Here is a 25,700-nt window from a genome sequence, read left to right as displayed (position 1 = left end):
AACAAATTTAACAAAACAGAGTTCGACCTTAAGAGCTGGCACCAGAATGTCCCTTAGTGAAAACGCTGTCCCTATTGAGAGGCAGAATAACCTCGTGGCCAAGAGGGCAGATGCTACAGCCGAACTGTTCGGGGTTCAAGTCCCGGCTCAGCCATTTACTCTGTACTGCAGTGTCCGCACTGGGAAATAGGAAAGATGGTAACAGAGCCCACCTCATAGGCCTGTTATAAAGATGAAACAGATATTGATGAAGTAACTTGGAAGAGTGATATATAAATGCACATGCTTGTTGTTTAGAGATATTGACAGGTTCCAGAAGAAGTAATGCAGGAGCAGAGCTGAGAGAGAGAAGACCAAGACCTGCGTGTCTAGTGATCTATCTGACCACTTCCCATCATCACCTCTCTTCCAATCCCTGCCCCCGATAACATGTTCACCACACGCTGCTGAACTCGTGCATGCTGGCACGTGCCAGTTTTCTGTTTGTTTAGTTTTAAAAAGTAAAGAAAGGGGATTAACATATACACACTACTATATATAAAATAGATAACCAACAAGGACCTACTGCAGAGCACAGGGGACTATACTCACTATTTTGTAAAAACCTATACGGGGAAAGAATCTGAAAAAGAATATATACATATATTCAGATATAGAATATATACACACACACACACATATTTATTTGAATCACTGGGCTATACATCTGAAACTAACACAACACTGTAAATCGACTATACTCCAATAAAAAAATAAAATTAAAAAAAAGGAAAGAAATGGCTGAGCTTCACACAGTGGTCTATGTAAAATGGGACAGAGGAAGCCGGATTCCAAGAGTCAGAAGAGGCCAAGAAAACTTGAAACTGAGGAATGAACAGAAACCCTGGGGCCAGTTTTGGAGTTTGACAGGCTTTGAAGCTGGGATCAGGAGGCTCCTGGATCACACCAGCTGTGCATGAATCTTACGATAACTTAAGAAAGCACCAATATTTCCAGACTCTGCTTAAAAAAATTAAACTCTCAAATGCTTTAACTAATTATAATGGAAGATATTTGAAGGCCCGTGTGTGAGAGCCAGCTAGCTGTCTGTCCCCTTCCACTGTATAAAACTGATGCTAAGGGCTGTTCAGCCAGAATCCTATTTCCCAGGGCCCATCCCCTAGCAGGCAGGCATGGCCATGTGGTTCGTGACGTGTGGCCATTCTAGGGCGAGGCTTTTAAGAACAGACGTACTTCCTCCATCTGCTTTCACCCTTCTGCCATTTGGATTCAGACGACACAACGGCATGAGATGTGAGGACCTGGGTACCTGAGCCACTGCGTGGAGGAGAGTGGTGTCAGCTACGAGCACCTACTCACGTTGTTGAATGAACAATAAACAGCATTTTACTGAATTTGAGGCTCTACACGTTTTAGGTCAATTTTTATAGCAAGTAGAATTATTTTAACTACTATTTCCAGTTATTTGAGGATGACAGCACAGTACGAGGGCTAAGAATATAAACGTTAGCATCCTGAATGGACCAGTTATTGGCTATGTGACCCTGGGCAAATTATTTAATCTTCCTGAGCTTGGGGCTCCTTATCTAGAAAATGGTGGTAAGAAGGGTACCTGGTTTAAATGCTAGAATGAGCCATAGTTTAAGTATCCAATAAACTCAGCCTTTATTAAATACTATGAGGCTTATCCTTGTGGATAAATGGATCAGTTGAGTGAACAGAACAAACGAATCCAGCTTTCCAGTAAGCATGCAGAGGCATTCCTCAAGATACGAATGACTTGCTTATAGCACTCTCCCCTCTTGTCCCAACACAACGGTCTTGTTCTTGACTTACTCTGTTAGGGGACCTTGTAGACGATGACCTGATACCTTATGGCCACACCCCTGCCCCATAGCAGCTTGTCTCTTCTGTTGGAGCCCGACTGCATACAGCTCAGAGGGGACCCCAGGGCACAGCTCATACACGACAGTCTGCGAACTCCCGTCTCCCTTCACTTCCCTTTGCCAGCTCCCTCCCAGCTCCCCCAAGGAAATCTTTTCTTCTTCACATATCTCCCCCACCCCACACAGTGCTCAGAAAGGACTGACACTTTCCAGAGAAAAGCCAGCACCATTCTGAATATGACTCACTGTTTTGAGAGATTATGTAATTTGAGGTATGATCCCTTCTTCATACTCTCCCTTCCCCACAGAAAAATCTAGTAGAATTTAGTAAGCCCACAGATGCCCAGCAAACGCATTTTTGTGAAATGAACAAAACTCTTTGGCAGGTCTGAAGATAGTATTAGCTGAATGAGCCCATCAGGTCGCTGGTGGATCTTAAGCCACACAGCTGGCTGACACTGTCCCCTCCCGGGGGAAAATCCAACCACAAGCCCCACCTAGAGCATGGATGCCTGCCCCACTACTGTGTTCAAGTCCAGTTCTGCCCTTACCAGGGTGAACTTGGGCACGTTACATAACCTATGTTTCCCTTTCCTCATGAGTAAAAAGGGACTAATAGCAAAGTAATACATATCACCGAAGAAGGAAAAATAGTGGCATGCTTTGGCTTTAGTCTCAGTGTGTAAAATAGTACGGATTTTATAGTTTTCTCCCTATAAAGGAAAATGAAATCTGAATGAAATATTTTTCCGGTTATATAAACTTCTATAGAAATGACAAAAATGCTAACTGTTGACACTGGGTATTCTGGATATTTATAGATAATTAAACACTTCACTAACCACTTTAAAATACCCACACCACATAGTATGGTGGTTAAGGACTACCGTAGTCCATTCAGGATGCTACAACAAAAACACCATCAACTAAGTGTCCAAACAACAGATGTTTTTTTCTCACAATTCTGGAGGCTGGGAAGTCCAAGATCAAGGTGCTGGCAGATCTGGTCTCTGATGAGGGTCCACTTCCTTGAAGACAACTGTCTTCTCACAGGGGAAGGGGCCGTGAGTCTTTGGGGTCTCTGTTATATGGGCACTAATCTCACTCATGAGGGCTCCACCCTTATGAGCTAATCACCTCCCCAAATCTCCACCTCCTAATACCATCACCTTGGGCATCAGGCTTCCTTGGAGCCTCAAGGACTGAGGCTCCAGCCCACAGCAAAGACTGAGGCCCTGGGCACACAGATTCACATCCTCTCTGCCACTTACTAGCTGTGTGACTTCAGGCAAGTGACTTCACTTCTCTCAGCCTTTGTTTTGCCCTTGAAAATCCAGAGATAGTCACCATACTATGTCATAGCAACCTCCCAGGATTGTTGAGAGAGTTCAACATGACAATGCACATCAGGTGCTTTACACAGGGCCAGTCACAGGACATGGCCTGAACAAGTATTACCATTTGTATTAGCTATTGATAATCTCGTGATAGATATCTGTGGAGTGAATGAAGTATTTGGCATCACCCAGCAGTACCCCCAGTGCTGAGGGGGAATAAAAACAGTCACCACTTAAATTCACTGGGGAGCGATTGCTGGTTTCAGGCACTACTGACCTAAAGATTTAATGGTGGAAAAAAAGGTAAAGCTTAAAACAAAAATGATGGCTTCTTCTTACCCTGGGGAAGTGAGTATGACATAACTAAGAATGAACTAGACAACTGTTAGGATGGTATGCCGCTAAAAACAGACTCTTTTACAAATTAAAATTTCAGGTGATTTGTATGTAAAATTCAAAATATTTATGCTCCTTGCAGTTGTATTTAATTCTCACAATTATTTTCTGGATGGAAAGAAAGGAAAATTATTAAGAATGTATTAAATCTTATGGAAACCTTGAGGGATGAAGAGCATATATTTATTTTACTTTTCACTTTAAAACTCATTTTCTTCAGGAATCCTTCTTCAATTAATGCATTTCTGATCTTTCCTCATAGGATCAGGCTCTTATTTTAAAAACTTTCAGTAATTTTGCACTCATGAGATGCTAAGTATTAAAGGCTTTATAAACTGTAAAGTTTTATAAAAAGGGCAGTCCTTTGCCTGTTGATATACTACTTAGTGAATGAACTTGTAAACAACTCAAGGGCAAGGAAAATGCTTTCCCTTTCTTGTGGACCAGGAAGAATACTCAGTGCAGACTTCTAAAGGGTAGAGGCTTTTCTCAAATGCTTAGCTAAAGGGTATGCAATGAGCGACAACTCTAAAAATATAAAAGCAGAACAAAAGAATAAAGCAACTGGCATTACTTTGAATAGCATTATGAAGCCATTTACAGAGTGAAAAGATGTGCACTCTGGCCCAGACTGTGCTATCTGGGCCAGAGAATCTAGGACGTGCGGAATATGAATTGAAAAGCCCAGGCAGGGGCTTGGGGAAGCAGAGGGAGTCATCAGACCCCGGTCATCACCGACTTATTATCACTTGGATGCAGGCACTCTCACCAAGGGACCCAGGATTCAGGCCACATACACTTTGAAAGGAAAATCAATACTTGCAATTGCACTTAGACTAAATTCAAATATCGCTGGGGAATATGCTGTATCATCCTGGTCAATGCATTTAATGCAACATTAAAGTATATTTGAATTCAGCCTTTATTCTTTCATGTTTCTGTATACAAAATTCGGACTAAATTTTCAAAATTATTCACATAATCTATGCGAGTAGATGGGTTTTCCCCACAAAAACATAATGCTTTTGAGTGTTTACTTTGAAAGAAACAATAAAGAACAATCCATGAGTAGACAGAATTATTATTAAGCATTATAGAAAGCTGAAAAATTCAAAGTAAATTTTTACTTTGGAGGTAAAATTTTCCTACTCTGATCTTGCTGTAAGTCTCCAATATACATGTCAATTGGTCAATGATTTGCTGAAGACCTAAGAATCTCCATGAAATTTTATGTAATCTTTCTCAAAATGACTTTTCTTTTTCTCTCTCTCCTCCTCCCTTCCTTCCTTCCTTCCCTCCCTCCCTCTCTCTTCCTTCCTTCCCTCCTCCCTTTCTTTTGTTTTATTTTCCTTCAAAAAACAACTGAATAATTGTTCAGGTGAATTTCTTGAGGTAGAAGCTGTAAATAAGATTGGCAGTTTTAGCAGCAGGTTGACTCACCTAAAGTCAATCAGATACTCTTGGATGTATTTTCCTGTGGCTTCTAATCAATAAGTTTTCACCTCAAGAACACTCCCTTGTTAGCGGCTTTGCATCGATTTTCAGTTTCCAGAATGCAGAGAGGCAGATCAAGGATTCTTTCTTACACATTCAAATTCAGAGTGATAAAAATATTAAATTACCATCTTCCTCAATTTGCTTGTATTTCCCAATCAATATACCTCTACTTCATTAGATAATAGCAAAGTGTTTCAATGCAGCTATGTTTATTTATAAATACGTATTTACTTGGTTATTACATAGAATTTATAACCTTTTTCATTTGAAACTTTCCTAAGTATAATATGATTATTTACTTACTATTTGATAAATCATCAGAGGTTTTAGAGTTTCCAATTAAGAGCTAAAGAAATGTGTTATTTCCATTTACAAAAACATCCCAGGGTAATGAGTTTGAATCTGGAATACTGACTGTCATTTCTCACGCAGTCCTAGAGTATAAAGTCTGTTAAGCCTCACTACAACTGTGACTAATCATCGCGTGTACACATTCTTTAGTTAAAGGAAAAGAATCCTTACAATGTAAATGATTTTATAATAAGTATCACAATGTACTGGCCCAATATTAGAAGTTTTATTTTCCACGTAAGAATTCACTAGCTGACTTGCAAAGTAGTTATGGTAGGTCCATTATATGCAGAAAGATCCTCTGTTTCCATCCCCATTAAAAGACAGATTTCTAAAAAAATGGACATCTTTGTATTTCTTACCTAAGTATTTTCACAAGGTTAAAGGTCAGACCTTTATTAAATGAAGTGATATACACGAGAGGGTGTTGAAAACTGTAGCGTCATTATAAATCATCAATGCAAATTTTTGTCTCTCAGTAATTTTCTAATAAAATGGTACTTTATTTGACTTTTACTGTAAAGGTAAAGAAGTTACCATCACAACAATTCATTCACTGTCTCAAAACCTTCAAATGATAATTATCTGTTGTTGTTTATAGAAGGATTAAAACTTGAAAGCAAAAAGGTGGAATTACCCAGTAAAATGTATCCAGATCTATGTCTAGGTGCTTCTGAAGTGATGTATAAGCCAAGAAGAGAAAGAAAGGGAAAGGGAGGTGGAAAAATCATAGAAAAATCACTTCTACTTATTAAAAAAGAGATGTATGGATTTCCTAAAAATAACAAAACCCAACATAGAAGAAAAATTGCCTGTGAAATTTACCCACTGAAAATAGCAGGCTGCAATCCTAAAGGACCAATTAGTCACCATCTGAGCATGATGTTTTGATTGAGCAAGCATCACGTCCATCCAATAAACGTCTACCAAGAGCCTCCTGAATTAAAGGCATCAGGCTGTGTGGCAGCAAAACATACCTGCTGCATGATTACTGCCCTGGGGTGGCTCTGAAGTTCGTCTTGTGATGAGACTCCCACAGACACTTATGGGGCACAAAGTATTTAAACAGCACCACAGGAGAACCAAAGAAGTCTTACAGGAGTTCAGAGATAACTTTTAGCCCTGAGAGGAAGTTGGGATTTGGGTAGGGCTTGAAGGCAGAGAAGGATTTTGACAGGCTAAAAAAATGCTACAAAAGAACTTATTTACAGAACAGAAACAGAGTTACAGATGTAGAAAACAAACTTATGGATACCAGGGGCGGAAAGAGGGGAGGGATAAATTAGGAGACTGGGATTGACATACACACTGCTATATATAAAATAGATAACCAACAAGGACCTACTGTATAGCACAGGGAACTCTACTCAATACTCTGTAATAACTTACATGGGAAAAGAATCTAAAAAAGAGTGGATATATGTACCTGTGTAACTGATTCACTCTGCTGTACAGCAGAAACTAACACAACATTGTAAATCAACTGTACTCCAATAAAAATTAATTAAAAAAATAAAAGAACTTTCCAGCACCTGTAACGGTGCAAAGAAGGAGGCTTTAAGGCGTATTTTATGAACTCAAGGAAGGGAAGTCTGGCTGGAGCATTGCCAGAAATGAAGTGACACATGTGAGAGAATCACTTACTCGTGTCAAATAAAAAATAAACATCTTTACCAATATTTTTCTATTATACACATCTCCTTGGTTTATTCCTGCAGAATACCTGTGACCTATACTGTAAGTTAAATTTTCTCCAAATCAAATTCAGGCCTATGGCCTTTCCGTGACCTTGGCAAGAACAGTTTGGGGAAACTGGGTGGGCATAATTCAGACTGGAGTGTGAGGGGGACTCAGCAGCTTGTGAGGAAAGAGACACAACACAGAAAACTCTTTCCAAAGTTTCATTCATTTCAGACAATCTTTGTGTGCCCAGGCCAGGCTTTGCGCTAAACGTTGGGCGTGTAATCACCAGTGAAATGAAAAAGTCCCTGAGCTCCCAACTGGGAAAATGAAGTGCTTTTGAGGGAAAGTGCTTTTACTACTTTGTGTCAGCAGCTAAGTCAGGGATCACTTTTTAGGGCAAGGCTGAAGAGGTGAAGATTCTTATCCTTGGGGGGATACGCCTTCATTCGGGAGACTCATTTTGTCTAATGAGAGATGTTATTGATGGGTTCGTGGTATAAATGTAAACTCTACAGGAAAAAAACTCTATAAGGAAAAAAATCAAAATTCCTGGTAGTAGTGTAAATTAACCACTGCCTCTGAGATGCAGGGCAAGTGTTCAGTGAGCTACAGGAATGATCCTTGTTCTCTAATAGAACCATCTGCATTCTGTACTACAGGCACTAACTTCTTGGGCCTGCGTAAAAGTCATGAAACTTTCTCTTTAAAGGACCAGAGAGTTAATATTTTGGGCTGTGCGGGCCATACGGTTTCTGCCTTTGGAGCAACAAAGCAGCCATGGACCACACATACACGAATGAGCCTGGATGATTTTCAATAAAACTGTATTTATGGACACCAACATTGAACCTCATATCATTTGCATGGGTCCCAAAATATTATGATTTTTCCCAACCATTTGAAAAAACATAAAAATCATGCTTAGCTCAAGAGCCATTAAAAAAACAACAGGCGTTGGGCCAGAGTTTGCTGACCCCAGGCCTCCTATAGAAAAGGCTAGGTAACAAGGCAGAGGGAAGAGGTCCTGGAGCAGGCCTTGCAGGTCAGGCCCGCGCGGCTGGGACACCTCAGGGTGTGCAAAGTGTGCTGTGTGTGACCCTGTGCGGTTCCCTGAGGTGGGGCTGACGACCTCACTGGGTCCTCAGAGGGGGACCTGCCAGGAGGAGCTTCGGAAGCACCAATCAGAACTCACCGCCCTACGAGCGATGCCACTACCACTATTCTTTACCTACTGCTTTTGTATTTGGTTTCTCAGATTAATTAATTAATTGAAATCACTAATTATTATTACTGAGCCCTTCTTATACGCCAGGTCCTTTGCTAAACTATTGCCATACGTGTTCATTTAATCCTCACAACAATCTTCTGAGGTCGGTACGGTTTATTATTCCATTTCATAGTTGGGAAACTGAGGCTCAGAAAGACCCTCCACTGTTTTTTTTCTAGATCTTCTTTCCTTATATTCTGCACCTCCTTCCTAAGCAAATTCACTGACCCCAGTTGCCATTTATACGCTGATGATCCCCAATTGCCTAAAAAACCTTCCCAACCACTGTCCCACTGCAACCTGGCCAGAAGTGACAAATAACGTCCTTTCCTGGCAATTGCTCTCTCAGTAAAGGGCGACATCACACACTCTTATCTCTGAAATCCCCTCCCCACGACCCCTGGATACAGAGCACTGTGATTCCTTTTATACTCATCCACCTTTTTCCTAATCCACTCCGGACAAGCCTTCTGCAATGATATCCTAAGTGGTTGTCCTATATACATGCTTTTTAAAAGTAAAAAAAAAGGCATTATCATAGAACAAAATGAAATATTATGAACCTACGATTGTCTTTAAAAAGCTACCTAAGAAAGGTATCTCTCTGTGTGTCCATGCAGTTGAATGAGATTACACTGAAGTGGTTACAAACATAAGTTCTACTTGACTTCTAAGGGTTGTGTGTTCTCGGACGAGTCATGGAACCTGTAAAGTGACAATAATATTAATAATAGTGTCTCATGGCTGTGTTTTGAGAACTAGAGAAATTAATACATGCAAAATAATTAAAACACCAGCTGGCAGATGGTGATTAATAAATAATAGTTTTGATTGTTGATGGTTTTATCAATATTAATAGTAACAATGCATAAAAAGATTAGCTAATAATATACTAATATTTTCCCAGTGAATTTGCAATAAGTGGTGATATTGCAGGAGTTTGATAGATCTTCTTTTTACTCTTCTGTGTTTAAAACTCTGGAAAAATCATTAGTAAAATAAAGCAACCAAAAAATCTTTATTGAAAAGCAGTCTGCATTAAATGAGGATGCACTGAAATCGGTCATCTGCTGGAAGAATAATCAGACACATTTCCTGCTACATTTAAGCTACCTGAGATGTTTTAAAACACCCATTCTGAAATTGATCTCATGCTTAAACATTATCTTAGTACAGTTAACAAGAATTATCACCATATATAATTATTTGAATACTCAGTATTGTGCTTTGAAGTCACTTAATAAATGTGTTTCCTTTCTTCCTCCAAATCCTAAAATCCAAATTATTATAAAAATTAATGCCACTCAAATAAATTTTTTTTTTTCCGCCAAACCAAACTAAAAGTCTATCTACATAGTAGCCACATTCAAAATTTATAGTTCAGAGCAAGGAAAAGAACAAAAATAGAGCAGCTGGCGTATGTTTGAAAATACTAATCCTTATTAGGGCATCTCTTGAGCAGATGAGTTACTTTAGCTGCATTAAATCTCTATTAACAGTAGTGAATTCCTAAGCCAGACAGCAACGGTAAATAAAAGAACCTGTGCTTACATTCATTTGATGGTTTTGCAGACTCGAGAATCACTTCTGGCACCACAATTGTGCGTTCAGGAAACAAAGAACATGAAACATGATGTTCCTTAGAATGTTTTCCTTGTACTATTAAATGAATCAAATAAATGAGGCACAGACAAGGAATTTCGATTTCAGAAGATTTTCATCCACAGTAGCGTTCAGTTTCTGCAACTTTTGGGGGGCACCCATCCTTTGTAAAAATTTTTTGCTTCCGTTGTTAAAATCAATGGAGCCAAGAAAACTTTTCTTACAATGTTCAAAAAGATCACTGTAACCCCCCTTCCCGCCAGCTGTGCAATTACTTGTGCAAAGGGACAGTCAGAGAGCCGGCACAAAGAAGCACTAGATTTAAAATATATAGAACATTTTGGTAAATTGGATTGGTTGGAAAGATTAAAAACAAGTCCTAAGGCAAATTAAGACAATCATTTCCTCAAGGTAAAGAAAGTACGAGGTCCAAGCTGGCGCTCACTTGGTTTATTTTCTGACTTGCCTTAACTGTGAGACTTTGAGGAAGAAAACTGAAAAAAGATCAGCAGAAGAGGATTTAAAATCTTGGACATTTTCTTGAAATGATTATTGCCTAAGGACAATGTAAATTTAAAAATAATGTCTTGAACTCATGGGAGAATTAGCTTATTCAAGCACTATCCCTTTAGGTGTAAGTGGGTTACAGTCAGAGTTTTACGTATATTATTCTTTTCTTCACAGTGGAACAAGGGCATTTTTGTTAGTTTCTATTTGTGATTTCATCTTGAAAAGTTAGAGATATGCCTTGGAAATTCACTAACCCTTATTAAGCTATTTTGAAATCAAATATCCATAAGTCTAGCTAAAACTCTTAGAATGCTTATGTTTTTGCCTATATAATCTTGTAGGATAATGAACTCTATCTATATAGTTTTCAACACTCTATGGCCCTTCTGAAATGTTTCATCCCCATGATTAAAATGAAATAATTTCCTTGAGATAAATTGCCAAAGCAAAAAAAAAAAATGTCTTTTAGACCCATATTCTAAGTAAGAGTAAGAAAAAGATCTGCTGGCTGCCTTGGGAAGGGGGAATAACAATAGATAAGAGCACAGGCAGGGCTTTCATTTTCTGCAAAGAGACTAAATTTCACAATGGAAAGAGTCAAAGTAAGGAGTAGACGGCAGCTCCAGACAGGTGAACTTCCAAACGTGAGCCCAAGAGTCTAGATCTAAGCAAATCTCATCTCAGAATCCATGATCTCAAAGACTCCACGATGATCTCAGAAATCCTGGGAGGACTTGGCGATGTAGAAAGTTGGGGAATGACTTGAAAGACATAAGAAGAGCCAAGATGAACCAGACACCTGCAGGGGTGACACGGACCCCGGTAGGTGTTCCTAAAGCTACTTTCAGAGATTTTGCATCATCCAAACTCAGGGGGAACGTGGGCGTGGCTCGGCTGTACTTTAATCACACCAATGGATGTCTTACCACGCTCTTCATCCTGCACCCTCTCTCCCCATCCGCATCGCCCTGACACGCGCTCCCTCGGCTCCAGGACTCCACTGCAGTATGCCTCTGGATCTCAACATTTCCTCTTTTCTATCAACTCAGGGAGAGAACCATCTTTCCCTCTCTCCAAGAATAACCCTGCGTCCTTAACTCCTTTGCTCTTTGGGATTTTGCTCCGTTCCTTAAACTTCTTTGTATTGTATCTTGCATCTTTCCACCTCTTCACCTAGAGGTGCTCCTTCCACACGTCATCCCGGAAGAACACTCAGATCCCCTTTGTTCTGAGACACACAAGTGCGCACACACAGCCCCACCCCTTATTTACTCCTAATACCCCCTCAATTACAGAGTCTGGTACATGAAAAATACTTAAGAAATGCTGGTAGAATGAATGAAAGACAGACTGTTCACATTGAGCTCTTTCCTTTGAATGTTTTCTGAAGACACGTTCATAACAGTTGCCTGTCTAGGCATCTTCCCAGCCCCATCCATCTGAATAAGGTGGCGGGGGAGCCCTCGCTCTATCCCATTGTAGACCCTCCAGCCCCATCCTCGTGGGCTCCCACCCAGGACAAGAGCCCCATCCCAAGTCTCTGAGACGATGGTCCCAGGGGGAATGAGGACCGAATGGGGAGAGGAGGAGGCTCCACCCCTGGTGGGTCGTTCCACACTGAGGCACACCCATCCTTCCTCACGGCTCCAGGCAGACTGATGCCAGGAGCGACCCTTCTGGCCCCAAATCCAGTGGTCTTATTCCCTCCCCGGCCTCTTCCGTCTTTCTGTGGATTAAGCAGCCACTCTGGGAAATCCTTTCCCCCCTGGGATCTGTTTCTGCTCCTCTCTGCTCACTCCCTCTTTTCCTGGATCCTGCACCCGGCCCTCCCATTCCCTCACCAGTTATTCATGAATGTGAGCATCTCGCCTTGTCCTCTCTTCATTCAGGCCCCGCCTTTTTCTGAATAAGCTCATCCATGTCTATCTCCATGGCTCCCTCTCCACCCACGTCACGTTTTTTCATTTCATCCATTAGCCTCACCCTGACCTTTCTGCTTCCTCACCGATTTTGCACATCTTGCTTCCACTTGAGCTTCTGGGAACACAGCTTCCTTTCTTCTATCCTCTCCATTAAAAGTTCTCCATCAAACACTGAGCGGAGACCCTTACAGGGCTTTTAAGACCTGGCCCCAACCTTTTTTCCTAAATGTATTTCCCATGACAGCCCTTTCATACACCTTTGCTTCAGCCAAACTGTGCTCATAGGCTGGGTTGAAAATTTATTGAAATACCTATTTGTGCTTTTCTCCTTTCCACAAAATTATTAGCCTCTTAATAATTTCCACAAAATTATTTTATGCTTCCCTGATTCAGGGATTCCTGCAGGAAAACAGGGCAGCGGGAAGGCACCGGTAAATCTTCAGTCTTTTGTAAATGCCTAAACCCTAGAACAGATGATGCTAAATGTGCCAGATCAGGAGGGCAGAAGAAGGCTTAGCCGGGCCTCTAGAGCCGGTGGAGCCTGTAGGGACCTGGGCCCTGCTCCACACACCCTGGTGTAACACAGGACAAGAGGAAGAATATACCAGAAAGGTAACATGGCTGGAAGGTATTTTTATATATAGACTCAGATTCCTCTACTCAGAGGGACACTGAATCATTTTCAAGTCACTGAAATTTTTTTTTTTTTTTAATCTGTGTCCATGTGGGATATTTTTCCTTAACCATTATATCCTTATTACCTTGCTCATGGGAGTGGCCCCAAAATGTCTGTGTTTGCAGCAAGTTGACAGTGAAGTCAGGATCTATAGGCATTCAGAGGAAAAAGAGACACTAGAAAATCTTGAAATAACAGGGGATGACTTAGAAGATCTTGAGCAGGTCTTGAAGGAAAGGATTTGGACAGGGGAAAAAGAAATGTGGACGGAGGGAAATGTTGGAAAGGCACAAAATATCTATTCTTAAAGAAAGATTTTTTTAGTATGCTTTGTTTTAGAAGTGATTTTTTAGTATGTTCTTAGTACATGATAATTGACTCTTAATTATTTGACAGTATAACACAGTCCTGCAACACTTTCCATAATTTAATCAGTGCACAACTACCCAAATTCTGCCAGTATGTAGGAAAAAATGATATTAATCTACTTAACAAAGTATCATCAGCTGTTAATGATATAATAAATAATGATTATATTAAATGGTTAGGCTACAGTTAGCTCCCAATTCTGCATGTGCTCTTATCCTGGGAAATTTAGACCTTTAACCAATTTGTCTTCCCACTTCCTTTGGTACACCGGGTTTTATTATGTTTGGCATTTGGCTTTACATTTTCTTATTTAGTTCTTTGATTCTTGTTTATTTCAAGTGTGAATGATTTCCTTCCATCGGGGATGATACTTCTAATTTTGAAACACCCACTGTCCCTGGTATAATCCTGGAGATACAGTTCTTCAACAATATGAGATAAAGTAAATGAAGTAATTTCTAGCCTATAGTGCTAATGATGCTTTTACATTTATAGTTGTTTTCTTCAAAAAAGCTAAAAGTTCTAATCACGATTTTTTTGTGATCAGTCGTGGAGGGAAGTTATACACACACACGTGTACACGTATAACTTAACGGGTACATGGAAACTGCCCTAGAAATGCAAATCTATTGGTTTTAGTCACTTAGACACATGAATACTTATCATTCTTAGGATAACTTATTATCATAATTATCTTTATTTGTAGGTAATTACAAGGGTGTATGTAGGGATGATTGTTCTCAATAAAGCCTTCATTCATAGTGAGGCAAACCTCACAGTATACAGGCCGGGCATCTAAACCAACAAAGGCTAAAACCTCCCTCACACCCTAAAGCCTGGCTCTACATTTACCCAGAGCTTCATTCAGTCCCAAGAAGCTCCTGGATCAGAAGCTTTTTCTTAAAATTTCCCTCTCCTTCCATACCTCATGCCCTTTTCAATCTAATTCAGTAGCTGTGTACTGAACAGGTTTTGAGTTATGTGCTTGATTGCTTGAAGCCATTTACCAGCAGTAGCATTTTTGGAAACTTTCCTGTTTCTGTCACTCTCCTAGTTAAAAAATATATGAACAAATTTATTCCTACTTTCATTATGAATAAATACTGTGGTAAAGGTGACTTTAAAATATTAATGTTATTGATAATTGGAATATTCCACATAAATAATTATATATAATTGAAAAGCACAGTAAATATATTGAAGAACCCAACAAATTACATAGAAAAGCAAGGTAAATTTTATACATTTATATATCACATATGTAATTTACTATATAAATATATATGTATATACAGTTTACGATGCTTTTCAAGTTTCGGAAATAAATTTTACTTATTATTTTGAACAAAGAATCAAATATACTCCGTGAGCAAACTTGTGGCTATCTGAAAACAAAAACAGAAAAGCGATGTGCTTGAAATCTCCCATTTTAAACAGAGCTGGTTAAGCATTATTTCTAAATGCTTCTTGTTTTCCTGATTATCTATCATCTGTGTGGCAGAGGAGACAGAGCCCATAATCCAGGGCGCATGGGGTGGATCTGAGACTCATCGCCGGAGAAGCCTTTAGTTAAAGTCTTTTTTTACATTAAGCACAAGTAAACATTTGCATTAAACATAATACATGCTATTCCATAGAACACCCAGCTTGTTTTAATAGATAAGCAATGCTGTTTGCCTCTTCCCAATCTTTGATTAATTGACACCATTAGAAAATCTGTCTCAGTTAAATGGATAAAGAAGATGTGGTACATATACACGATGGAATATTACTCAGCCATAAAAGAGAATGAAATAATGCCGTTTGCAGCAACATGGCTGGACTTAGAGATGATCATACTAAGTGAAGTCAGAGCAAAACAAATACCATATGATATCACTTACATGTGGAATCTAAAATATAACACAAACCAACTTATCTACAAAAAAATGAACAGAGTCAGACACAGAGAACAGACTTGTGGTTACCAAGGGGACGGTGGGGGAGGGATGGATTGGAAGTTTGGGGCTACAAGATGCAAACTATTATATATAAGATGGATAAAAAACAAGGTCCTACTGTATAGCACAGGGAACTATATTCAATACCCTGTGATAAACCAAATGGAAAAGAATATGAAAAAGAATATATAATATACATACATATATAAAAACAATCATTTTGCTGTACAGCAGAAATGAACACATTGTAAATCAACTATACTCCAATAAAATAAATTTTTAAAAATCTGTCTTAATTATCCATGCATTTAGAAGGCCCCCTGAAAAGCCTCACCAGTTTGCGATTAATGGATTCACTTCACACTAAAGACATTTAAATCAATTATATTAGTGTTTCTTAAAATTGGACAAATATCACATAGTTTTCTCTGGGATGACGGGCCTGGGGAAGAGAGAGTTGAGTTAAAATTTTTTAAAGTAGAAAACTCTTCTAAGGGTTCGTAACTACAAAAACTGTGGTATTACTGAAAGGAAGGGTTGGAAATTCAGATTTGTGACAGTGCTATGCTTGTTTAAAGTAGGCCATCCAAGAGGCTTTCTTATAGGAAATTAAAATTAAGGAATATTTCTTGGGCGAGGACGAATTGGAATACAGATTGATGATCACATGCAAAAGCTGAAGTAATAAAAAACAAGATTTCTTAGAATGAGAATTCTGAATTTTCGTGACTCTTCACAGGAGAGAGGACACATAATCATTGATAAAGGGGGAAAAATCACTTGTAGAAGAAGGAATAGGGAGAAAAACCAGGGCATCCAGTGAAATAAAGAGCAGTGATAACTGAGGTTTGTCAACATTGGTCACTTACTTTGGGAAGATCAAGAAGAATGAGAAAACAGGTTATCAAATAAAAGGTACAATTATGATGTAGAAAGAGAAACGTAAACTCTTATACCTGGAAAGTTCAGAGGAGGACTTTCAGTCCAATCCACCCAATAAACAGGCAAGCCGAGCCCCAGAGAGCAAGTCAGAGTTTATTCCTTGAGTCACGTTGGGCTAGAACTATTTTGTTATCTTGGCTTTGTAATCCTTTTCACTCCTGTACATTGCAACCTAATCTTTGAAAGTGGGGTATTCCATGCACGTTACTAGCAATGCAACTTTTGGGAAGGTAGGTATTATTCGAAATTCAGCAATGCCTGTAACTGGAATAAAATTTAAACTAACAAAGCAAAGGGGCTGAGTGTTTCAGTGACAATCATTTGAATCTATTACCTACAAAGCTGTGCCTCAGGTATAGTTCTTATGTTTAATTATTGCTTTGCTTTATTCTAAGAAAATGTAATTCTACTCAACCAGGGAAAGATAGAGAGGGAACTAATTATCAGGAAAAATGAGAAGAGACAGACTGTGGAGGCTGGGGAAGAAGATAAGCCATCCCCGAACCTGCAGGAAACCCTGGTTCCCTAAAAGGACATCAAAGAGAATCTCCATATCATCCAAGTGATAAAGTAATCTGAAATCTGGTGGTGAAAGTCCATCCACACCCCACACTGGAAAGCATCACGTATTGTACCAACATTACAAACCAAGAAGCACCACCATCAAAAACAAAACAAGTAAAAGAAATGAAAAACAACTCCTACTCCTAAGGAAGAAACCTGAGCCCAAGGAAGACAAATGATTCCCCTTCACAATGAATAGCTCATCCCCATGGGATGGCGGAGAGGAATTACTACCAGAAATGCTGGCTAATCGAGGGCCATTCTAATCCTGTGATTTTCAGAGAGACAAACCTCTGTTTTGATAAACAGCTGTGTGCACTAGTTCAATTTCTGAATGGCTCAAAATTCCTTATCTCTAATTTATTTGTCACTTTGTCCAGTAGAAGGCATAATTTAAAATACGTACTTTCCAGTCCCTTCAATAAGTGGTGCTGGGAAAACTGGACAGCTACATGTAAAAGAATGAAATTAGAACATTCTCTAATACCATACACAAAAATAAACTCAAAACAGAATAGAGACCTAAATGTAAGACCGGACACTATAAAACATAGGAAGAGGAAAACACAGGAGGAACACTCTTTGACATAAATCACAGCAAGATCTTTTTTGATCCACCTCCTGGAGTAATGGAAATAAAAACAAAAATAAACAAATGGGACCTAATGAAACTTAAAAGCTTTTGCAAAGCAAAGAAAACTACAAACAAGACGAAAACACAACCCTCAGAATGGGAGAAAATATTTGCAAACAAATCAATGGACAAAGGATTAATCTCCAAAATATATAAACAACTCATGCAGCTCAATATTAAAAAAACAAACAACCCAATCCAAAAATGGGCAGAACACCTAAATAGACATTTCTCCAAAGAAGACATACAGATGGCCAAGAAGCACATGAAAAGCTGCTCAACATCACTAATTATTAGAGAAATGCAAATCAAAACTACAATGAGGTATCACCTCACACCAGTTAGAATGGGCATCATCAGAAAATCTACAAACAACAGATGCTGGAGAGGGTATGGAGAAAAGGGAACCCTCTTGCACTGTTGGTGGGAATGTAAATTGATGCAGCCACTATGGAGAACAGTAAGGAGGTTCCTTAAAAAGCTAAAAATAGAATTACCATATGACCCAGAAATCCCACTACTGGGCATATACCCTGAGAAAACCGTAATTCAAAAAGACACATGCACCCCAATGTTCATTGCAGCACTATTTACAATAGCCAGGTCATGGAAGCAACCTAAATGCCCATCGACAGATGAATGGCTAAAGAAGATGTGGTACATATATACAATGGAATATTACTCGGCCATAAAAAGGAATGAAATTGGGTCATTTGTAGAGACGTGGATGGATCTAGGGACTGTCATACAGACTGAAGTAAGTCAGAAAGAGAAAAACAAATATCGTATATTAACACATATATGTGGAACCTAGAAAAATGGTACAGATGAACCGGTTTGCAGGGCAGAAATAGAGACACAGATGTAGAGAACAAATGTACGGACACCAAGCGGGGAAAGCGGCAGGGGGGTGGGGTAGTGGTGGGATGAATTGGGAGATTGGGATTGACATGTATACACTAATATGTATAAAATGGATAACCAATAAGAACCTGCTATATAAAAAAATAAAATTGTAAAATTCAAAAAAAAAAATGTACTTTCCAGGATGCCAAGTTAACTATAAAAAGGATTTCATGGAAGTTTTTTAGTCTAAGTAAATTTTGTGCCAAGACTTTCACTCTTAAGGAACAATAAACGGAACGAAGAGTATGGCAGGAGAAACAGGTGCTGACAATTTAAATCAGTTCAATATTTCACTTACCTTCAATTTTCCGTAAGGCTAAGCCTAGTAATGAATTATCTAACATGTATGATCAAATGTTATATAATTTTAGGCAGTTTTTTGTATTTGATAATACACAAATAATCATCCTCCCTTCTGTTTGCTTTTTTCTATATACCTTGAGGATATAAAGCTTTTAAGATTTATAAGCAGTAGAAAATGTTTGAAACTCAAATTTGTATTGACATTATTCTTTGCATGAATCCACTGACCCATTTTTGAAAAGTAAAAATAACTGCTGGGTTTTTACTTGCATTGAAAATAGAACAGTCACAGTTCAATTATTACATTCACACAGCCCCCTGAGGACTGTATTTCAAGTTGCACAACTGACCTTCTTTTCTAAAACAATATGGAGATAGCCTAAATTAGAAGTAATTGTATTATGGAACATTTTGAAAAGGAGAATCCTGTTGCTTTTCTTGCATTTCCATCAATTTGGTTCTTTAACACTTCTTTGCATTTCCTTGCATATTTGTAAACGTGGCTTTTTTTTTTTTTTCACAATATACCTGACCACTTTAGGGACTGACAAATGATACCTGGTTAGACAGCTGTACAGAAAAAAAAAAAACAAAAACCCACACATGGAACAGGTTTCCAGAAACAGAGAAACAAATGTTCTTTGTAAAGAAGAATCCATACACTGTACAATCCCATCCCAAGCCATTGCATGAAGGTTGACATTCGTCTCTCCAGCGAGAACTTGAGATGTGTAAGTTGAATTCACTTCACTCACCTGTTTGGCTTAGCTGGGATGTGCTTCTACTTCTTCGAGACACGATGGCAACCACTTTGGCACTCAGGCTGGACCTCCTTTTCTTCCCACCTGTTCCAACAGTGCCCACAGCCGTGTCCGACTGACTGCCATCATTATGCTCCAGCGTGTACATCTCTCCACTCACGCTTGTGCTCTTGGTGATGGCTCTTCCTGAAGTCCCCATCCGTCTGCCTTGCATTTTAGGGGTAAATGAACTATATTTACAAAGTAAAAACATATATGCATCCATAAATTACAGGTCAGCATAATCAAAACTTTAAATCTAACTTACTTTGAAATAATCCAGGCAAAATTTTAGAGGGAAAACCCGGCTGAGTAGTAGTCCTACAGCTATGAATATTCTAAGGTCACATCACCGCCCCCAGTATTTATTTACCAGATGTGCCTTGAAACAAGAGCATTTCAAGGCAGTGCCATCTATAAACTCTTTGAAGATAGTAAAAAGAAATGCAACCGAGGCTACAGATGGGGAGGTATTAGTGACCAATGTTATAAATAATTCCTCTGTTACTTTCAGAGAAAATCTAAAACAGTTCAATCAGTGAGAAAAGTTCATACACATTCCTGAGGAAAAAATATCGTTCAAAATGGATACTCTTAATTTGCCACAGGACAAGGTTTAACTACCAAACGTCAAATAGATAGCTAGTGGGAAGCAGCCGCACAGCACAGGGAGATCAGCTCGGTGCTTTGTGACCACCTAGAGGGGTGGGATAAGGAGGGTGGGAGGGTGACGCAAGAGGGAGGGGATATGGGGATATATGTATACGTATAACTGATTCACTTTGTTATACAGCAGAAACTAACACACCATTGTAAAGCAATTATATGCCAATAAATATGTTAAAAAAAAAAAATGAAACCAGTGTTTGTTCTGGTTTCTCTTTGGGATTCCAGCTAAGAGGCGTCTCTTTTGCTATCCGAGGCTGAGTGAGTCTCGGAAATGCTGTTCAGGAGACAAGCCCTGCTTCTCCTTCCTCCTTCCTCACCCCCTCCTGCACCATCGCCTCCACGTAAGTTTCCTCTCATTTTCAACTTTCAACTCTCCGAACTCACAGGCTCTGGGTCCAGATGTTCCTTTTTTTGTTGTTCTTTTCTGCAAAACTTACTTGCCTATGTTCTGAGATTGCATCAGGTTATCTGAATAGATCACGGTACTTCTCTCCCAAATGAATAAATTACTGTTGAGAGTTTCAGGTACCGTAGAAGGTTGAGGGAAAATATCCTTTCTATTTGCCAAACTACATGAGTGTCTGTGAGTCAGAGTTACAGGTAGGGCAGGCAACTGGGGAGGTGGCCAGGGATGGTAGGATTCTTCCAGTCTTTTTAATTGCTCTGCATATGCAGTTATAGTATCCATTTAGACTATCCCTTTTTGGTCCAATAAAGGCCTGTTTGATATCTCTGAAATGACCCTCTTAATTTTATGCGTCCTCAAAATATTTGCAAAAACTGGCTCACATGACCTTTACCACCATCTTGATTTTCTATATTTCTTCTTTGGAAAAATGAAATATATTACCGAATATAGCTCCTTTAAGTGATGACATTTCATACGCAAATCAGAATAAACCCTAATGTGATTAGAAACAATAAAACAGAAAGTCTTAGGATCACGTAACATGTTTGTGGCCATATACACAATGAGTGCTTCAGTAGAAAGGAAAATTAGTGCAGGGGCTCGGAATCCATGGAAAAGACAAGACTTTTTGGACCTTAGGATCCCTTCAGCGACAGTGAATGGAAACTGGGACCTGATTTGACAGGAATAATTTGGAATGTTTAATCCCTCACTGCGTTTCTTGAATTGGTCCACGTCAACATTCACCTGACAATAATAAGGTATTCATATTCTTTCAATTTATTCTAATCATCTTTTCATTAACTCAAAAGTTTTTAAAGCCATTTGCAAGCCTAGTAATCTTGCTATGCATTTTATGCAGTCTCCTTTTCCAAACAGTAACGATGACAGTTTTATAGATGACCAATTCAACACTGATTCCTGTGGGGTTTATATTCCCAACTTTAGTGGACTTTCTTTCCGGATAAATATTACGGTCAATTTCTTTCGTGTTCTCACCTATTTATTTGAATGTGTTTCCTAACTCTGCCACCCTCCTTAAGTCTACTCTTAGTACCTGCTTTTTCTACTATTTTACTAGCACAATTCTGCTGAAGGATATACAGAAATGACAGGATTTGGTCAATTTCACCATCATAATATCCATCTTCAATCAAACACCTGCGAGTTTGTCATCTCACTCACCACAGTGGTTATTGAAAACCTCTCTTCGGTGATCTTGTTTTTACCTTTACAGTAAAGTATGGATAAACTAACATGTACTGTTTTCTCCACATTATTCCCGTGAAAACAGAATTACATCACAACTCTCCATCTGTATTTTAAAAATCACTGCACAAAAAAAAACTATTGTGAAATTTTAGACAGTGTTGTTTAGGTTATAGAGAAGTTTGAAAGAACAGGGAAATGTTTTCTATAATAGTTCTACTATGAAAATGTATCCAAGATGAGCTAGGAAGATTCACAAATTTTTTCATGGATACTTAATTACAGCCATGAAATGTTCTACAATGTCAACAAATAAAAATTCTGAAAAAAAATTAGAGAAATCTATACAGCAAATGATTACCATTTGGGGGGGGGTGAATTAAGAAGTTATGTTAAAAAACGTTTTGTGAATAAGTAAGACACAATTTTTCCTCAAAAAATAAAATATTTTGTTTAGAAGCTCAAAAGTATTCTTATGTGATCTGAGGACAGTGCATAGCTTCCTGAAGAATCTAGAACACCGTATTTTAAGTGGAACGTGTTAGGGCATTTTCCATTCTTCTGTTACCTAACTGAGGGGAGAGTTTTGCAGGGGGGTCTAACCAGCCAGATTAATTAAATCAATGTGAAGGTCATAGTCTTAGCACAAATCTACTTCTACTCTCCTATTTCTTAGCCTTTTATTTGTTCTGCTTCCATTGCCTGGAAGACTATTCCTGTCATTTAGATGTGCCTGAATCCTTCAAGATGCACTGTAAAGCTTTCTGCCTTGTAAAGCTATTCAAGGTCTCTGTAGAAGCATGACTGCTGCCTCCTAGCCCTCTGATATATTTTGTATCGGTTACGTTAAGATTTGGATAGTTTATATCAGCACACACCTTATGCATCACTAACATTTGCAGCATTCCTCCCATTGCCGTGAACTGATGAAGTTAAAAAAAGTGATTTCTCACTATACAAACAGACTGTGATATAACCCACCTTTAAAGACCAAACGAATGAAAAACCCACCTTTCTTCTTTGACACCCCCTCTCCTAGCTACTGACCTTTTGCTGAAGAACCTGAGTTGTTTGTACGTCCTCTCTGTCTATTCTCTTCTGGACTAAACAGAAGCGGGCTTTGTCCCTGCCGCTTCACCCAATAGCCTTTTCCTTTCATCAAAGTCACCAATTATTCCATGTAGCAAAATCCTGTCGTTTCTCAGTCTTTACCCTCTTGACCTCTCCATACACCATGCATGTGACAAAGCGTTTGCTTCTTTTGATCTTGAGATGCTTTATTCTCATAGATTTTCCCACCTAGTGTCTCCTGGCTGGACATTTATTCTTTTTCACCACTAAACACTGGAGCTCTTCAGCCCTCCCAACCCTGACCTCTATTCCCCACATGAGACCTGCTCCCTCGATGTGTCATCTGGTCCCAAGCTTTACATCCTTCTGTGTGCTGCTGATTCCCAGGGCTTCTCTCCACCTTGTCTCAGCCCTCAACTCTAGATTTACGTACCTACTTGTGAACTGCTTGGGTTTGTCTGATAAGGCTCTCAAAAATGTGTTCAACCCAAGGGAAAAACTGCTCCTTCTCTAAACTTCCGTATCACATTAAAGACACTCCAATCACCCAGTTGCTCAGAGTAGTAAATGCCTCCTTTCCGTTAAGAAAAAAAAAATATCTAAACTTGGAAATGAGATTAATAAAAAAATTGCCTTACGTGTTAATGCCATGTTTAAGGATTAACTAATAAGCTCTCTAAGGGCCTAAGGGCATTTGACTCTCTAGGGGAATGGAACATTTTTTGACTTACTATTTACTCTTATAATAATTACGGTCCCAAAATTTTATAACTCTGTGAAAGTTAGATGTTAGTTTGAAGATAACTGATAAGGGGCAAATAACCACTACTTAGTAGTGAGGATAATTTCAAGGTTAGGGTTTTACTGATGTAGAGAACATTATCCAGTTTTGAATCGAAGTGAATAATGTTTCAGCATTCCCTTTTTTTTTTCAATGACTATATATGTATGTCTATATGTACATCATCTTAGGAACCAGCTTGTCACCCTGTCAGTTTTCTCACTAATGAGTTAAAACTTTGACATTTCCTATCTGTTTTTCTAACAATTATGTTTTAATTTTGAGAATTATGTTTTGAGAGTGTTGGAGGTCCCATCAAAATGCCCAGATGGACTTCTGCTGGACCTCTGAGCAGGGTGCCCCATGAAGGCTCTGAGCCCAAGGATGCCTTTTCCTGGCTCCTGGATTTAATATCAAGAGGCAACAGAACATTACTTTCAGTCTCTCTTTTCTTTTTTTGACTCTGGTTTTGTTTTGTTTGCTGCTGGTTCTGGTTCTTGGTAAATCTGTCTCTTCTTCTGCTCTGTTTGTGATGGATAATACGTTCCTCACCAGTAGCAGGAACAATAGGGAATCCGTCTTCGGATGAAATCTGTTGGATGGCAGACCTCAGGGATGAATTGAGAGCTGGGTGACGGATGACAGAAAATCTTCTTTGTTTGGCTTTTTGCATGTCTGGTCGTTTGCATGCTACAAAAGTGCACATCATTTAAGAAAATGTCTTGTCCACACTAAAGAACAGCCCTTTAAACTCTAGGGTTAGGTTTCTGTGTCAATTTCTGTCTATGTCAAAGTTGATAAAACTGAAACTGCTAGTTCTCTTTGTGTTTAAAAAATAGTCTTTTCGGGACCTCCCTGGTGGCACAGTGGTTAAGAATCTGCCTGCCAATGCAGGGGACACGGGTTCAAGCCCTGGTCCGGGAAAATCCCACATGCTGCGGAGCAACTAAGCCCGTGCGCCACAACTACTGAGGCTGCATGCCACAACTACTGAAGCCCGCACGCCTAGAGCCCGTGCTCCACAACAAGAGAAGCCACTGCAATGAGAAGCCTGCGCACCACAGCGAAGAGTAGCCCCCGCTCGCCGCAACTAGAGAAAGCCCACGCGCAGCAACGAAGACCCAACACAGCCCAAAATAAAAATGAATAAAATAAATAAATTTATAAGAAAAAAGTCTTTTCAATTGGTGAAAAAAATCTCTTACTTTCTCTGCACCCTAGGGATAGTGGTTTGGGCAGACAGATATTAACTGAACAGAGCTCCCGTTCTGATTGATCTACGTAGACCAATGAGTACTTACATAATTCTCATACAGTTAACTAAAGAATTCCCAGAGAAAAAAAGAAACTGAACTTCTAATACTTTGAATATGCTTGTCTTTCAAGAAAAATCCATTTTCAAGAAATGGCTAACTCAAAAGAATTTTAATATAAGAATCTAAATCCACAATCAAAGTGAATCCTTTGAGATATCAAACTAGTTTGATACATTTGACTTAAAAAAGCTTTATGAAAACCACGATGAGAGGCCACTTCGCAGGCACAGGACAGCTACAGTAAAAAAGAGATGTCTACAAGTGCTGCTGAGACTCTGAAGAAATTGGACCCTTCATACACTGCTGGTGGGAGTGTAAAATGATGTAGCTGCTTTGGAAAGAGTTTGGCAATTTGGTTAAACATAAACATAGTTAAATTAAACTAGAGTTGCCATACTACTCAGTAATTCCATTCCTAGGTACATCCTCAACAGAATTGAAGACATATATCCATAAAACACTTACACAGGAACGTTCAGATCAGCATTATTCATAACAGTTAAAAAGAGGAAACAACCCAAGTGCCCATCAACTGATGAATGGAGACAAAATGTGGTTCATCCATACAATAGAATATTATCACGTATAAAAATGAATGATTCATGCTACAAACATGGATGAAGTTGAAAACATTATACTCCATGAAAAAAGCCAGATACC

General features: G+C 39.1%; 1 protein-coding gene across 11 annotated transcripts in view; it reads right to left on the bottom strand.

Moving 5' to 3' along the window:
• The window catches only part of RIMS1 (regulating synaptic membrane exocytosis 1), a 467,913-nt gene that overhangs the window by 45,067 nt on the left and 397,146 nt on the right, over nucleotides 1-25,700 (bottom strand). The window contains exon 26 of one of the 11 annotated variants that reach the window (XM_068551600.1): nucleotides 19,541-19,776. The exons of the other annotated variants lie outside the window; for them this stretch is intronic. Within the exon in view, the coding sequence (XP_068407701.1) occupies nucleotides 19,541-19,776 (236 nt within the window). The remainder of the gene's footprint in view (nucleotides 1-19,540; nucleotides 19,777-25,700) is intronic. 11 annotated transcript variants of the gene reach the window in all.

This window comes from Eschrichtius robustus, chromosome 9, assembly GCF_028021215.1.
Source record: "Eschrichtius robustus isolate mEscRob2 chromosome 9, mEscRob2.pri, whole genome shotgun sequence".
Classification (NCBI taxonomy): domain Eukaryota; kingdom Metazoa; phylum Chordata; class Mammalia; order Artiodactyla; family Eschrichtiidae; genus Eschrichtius; species Eschrichtius robustus.
Note: the sequence above shows the minus strand (reverse complement) of the source record. Positions and strands in the feature narration are given on the sequence as shown.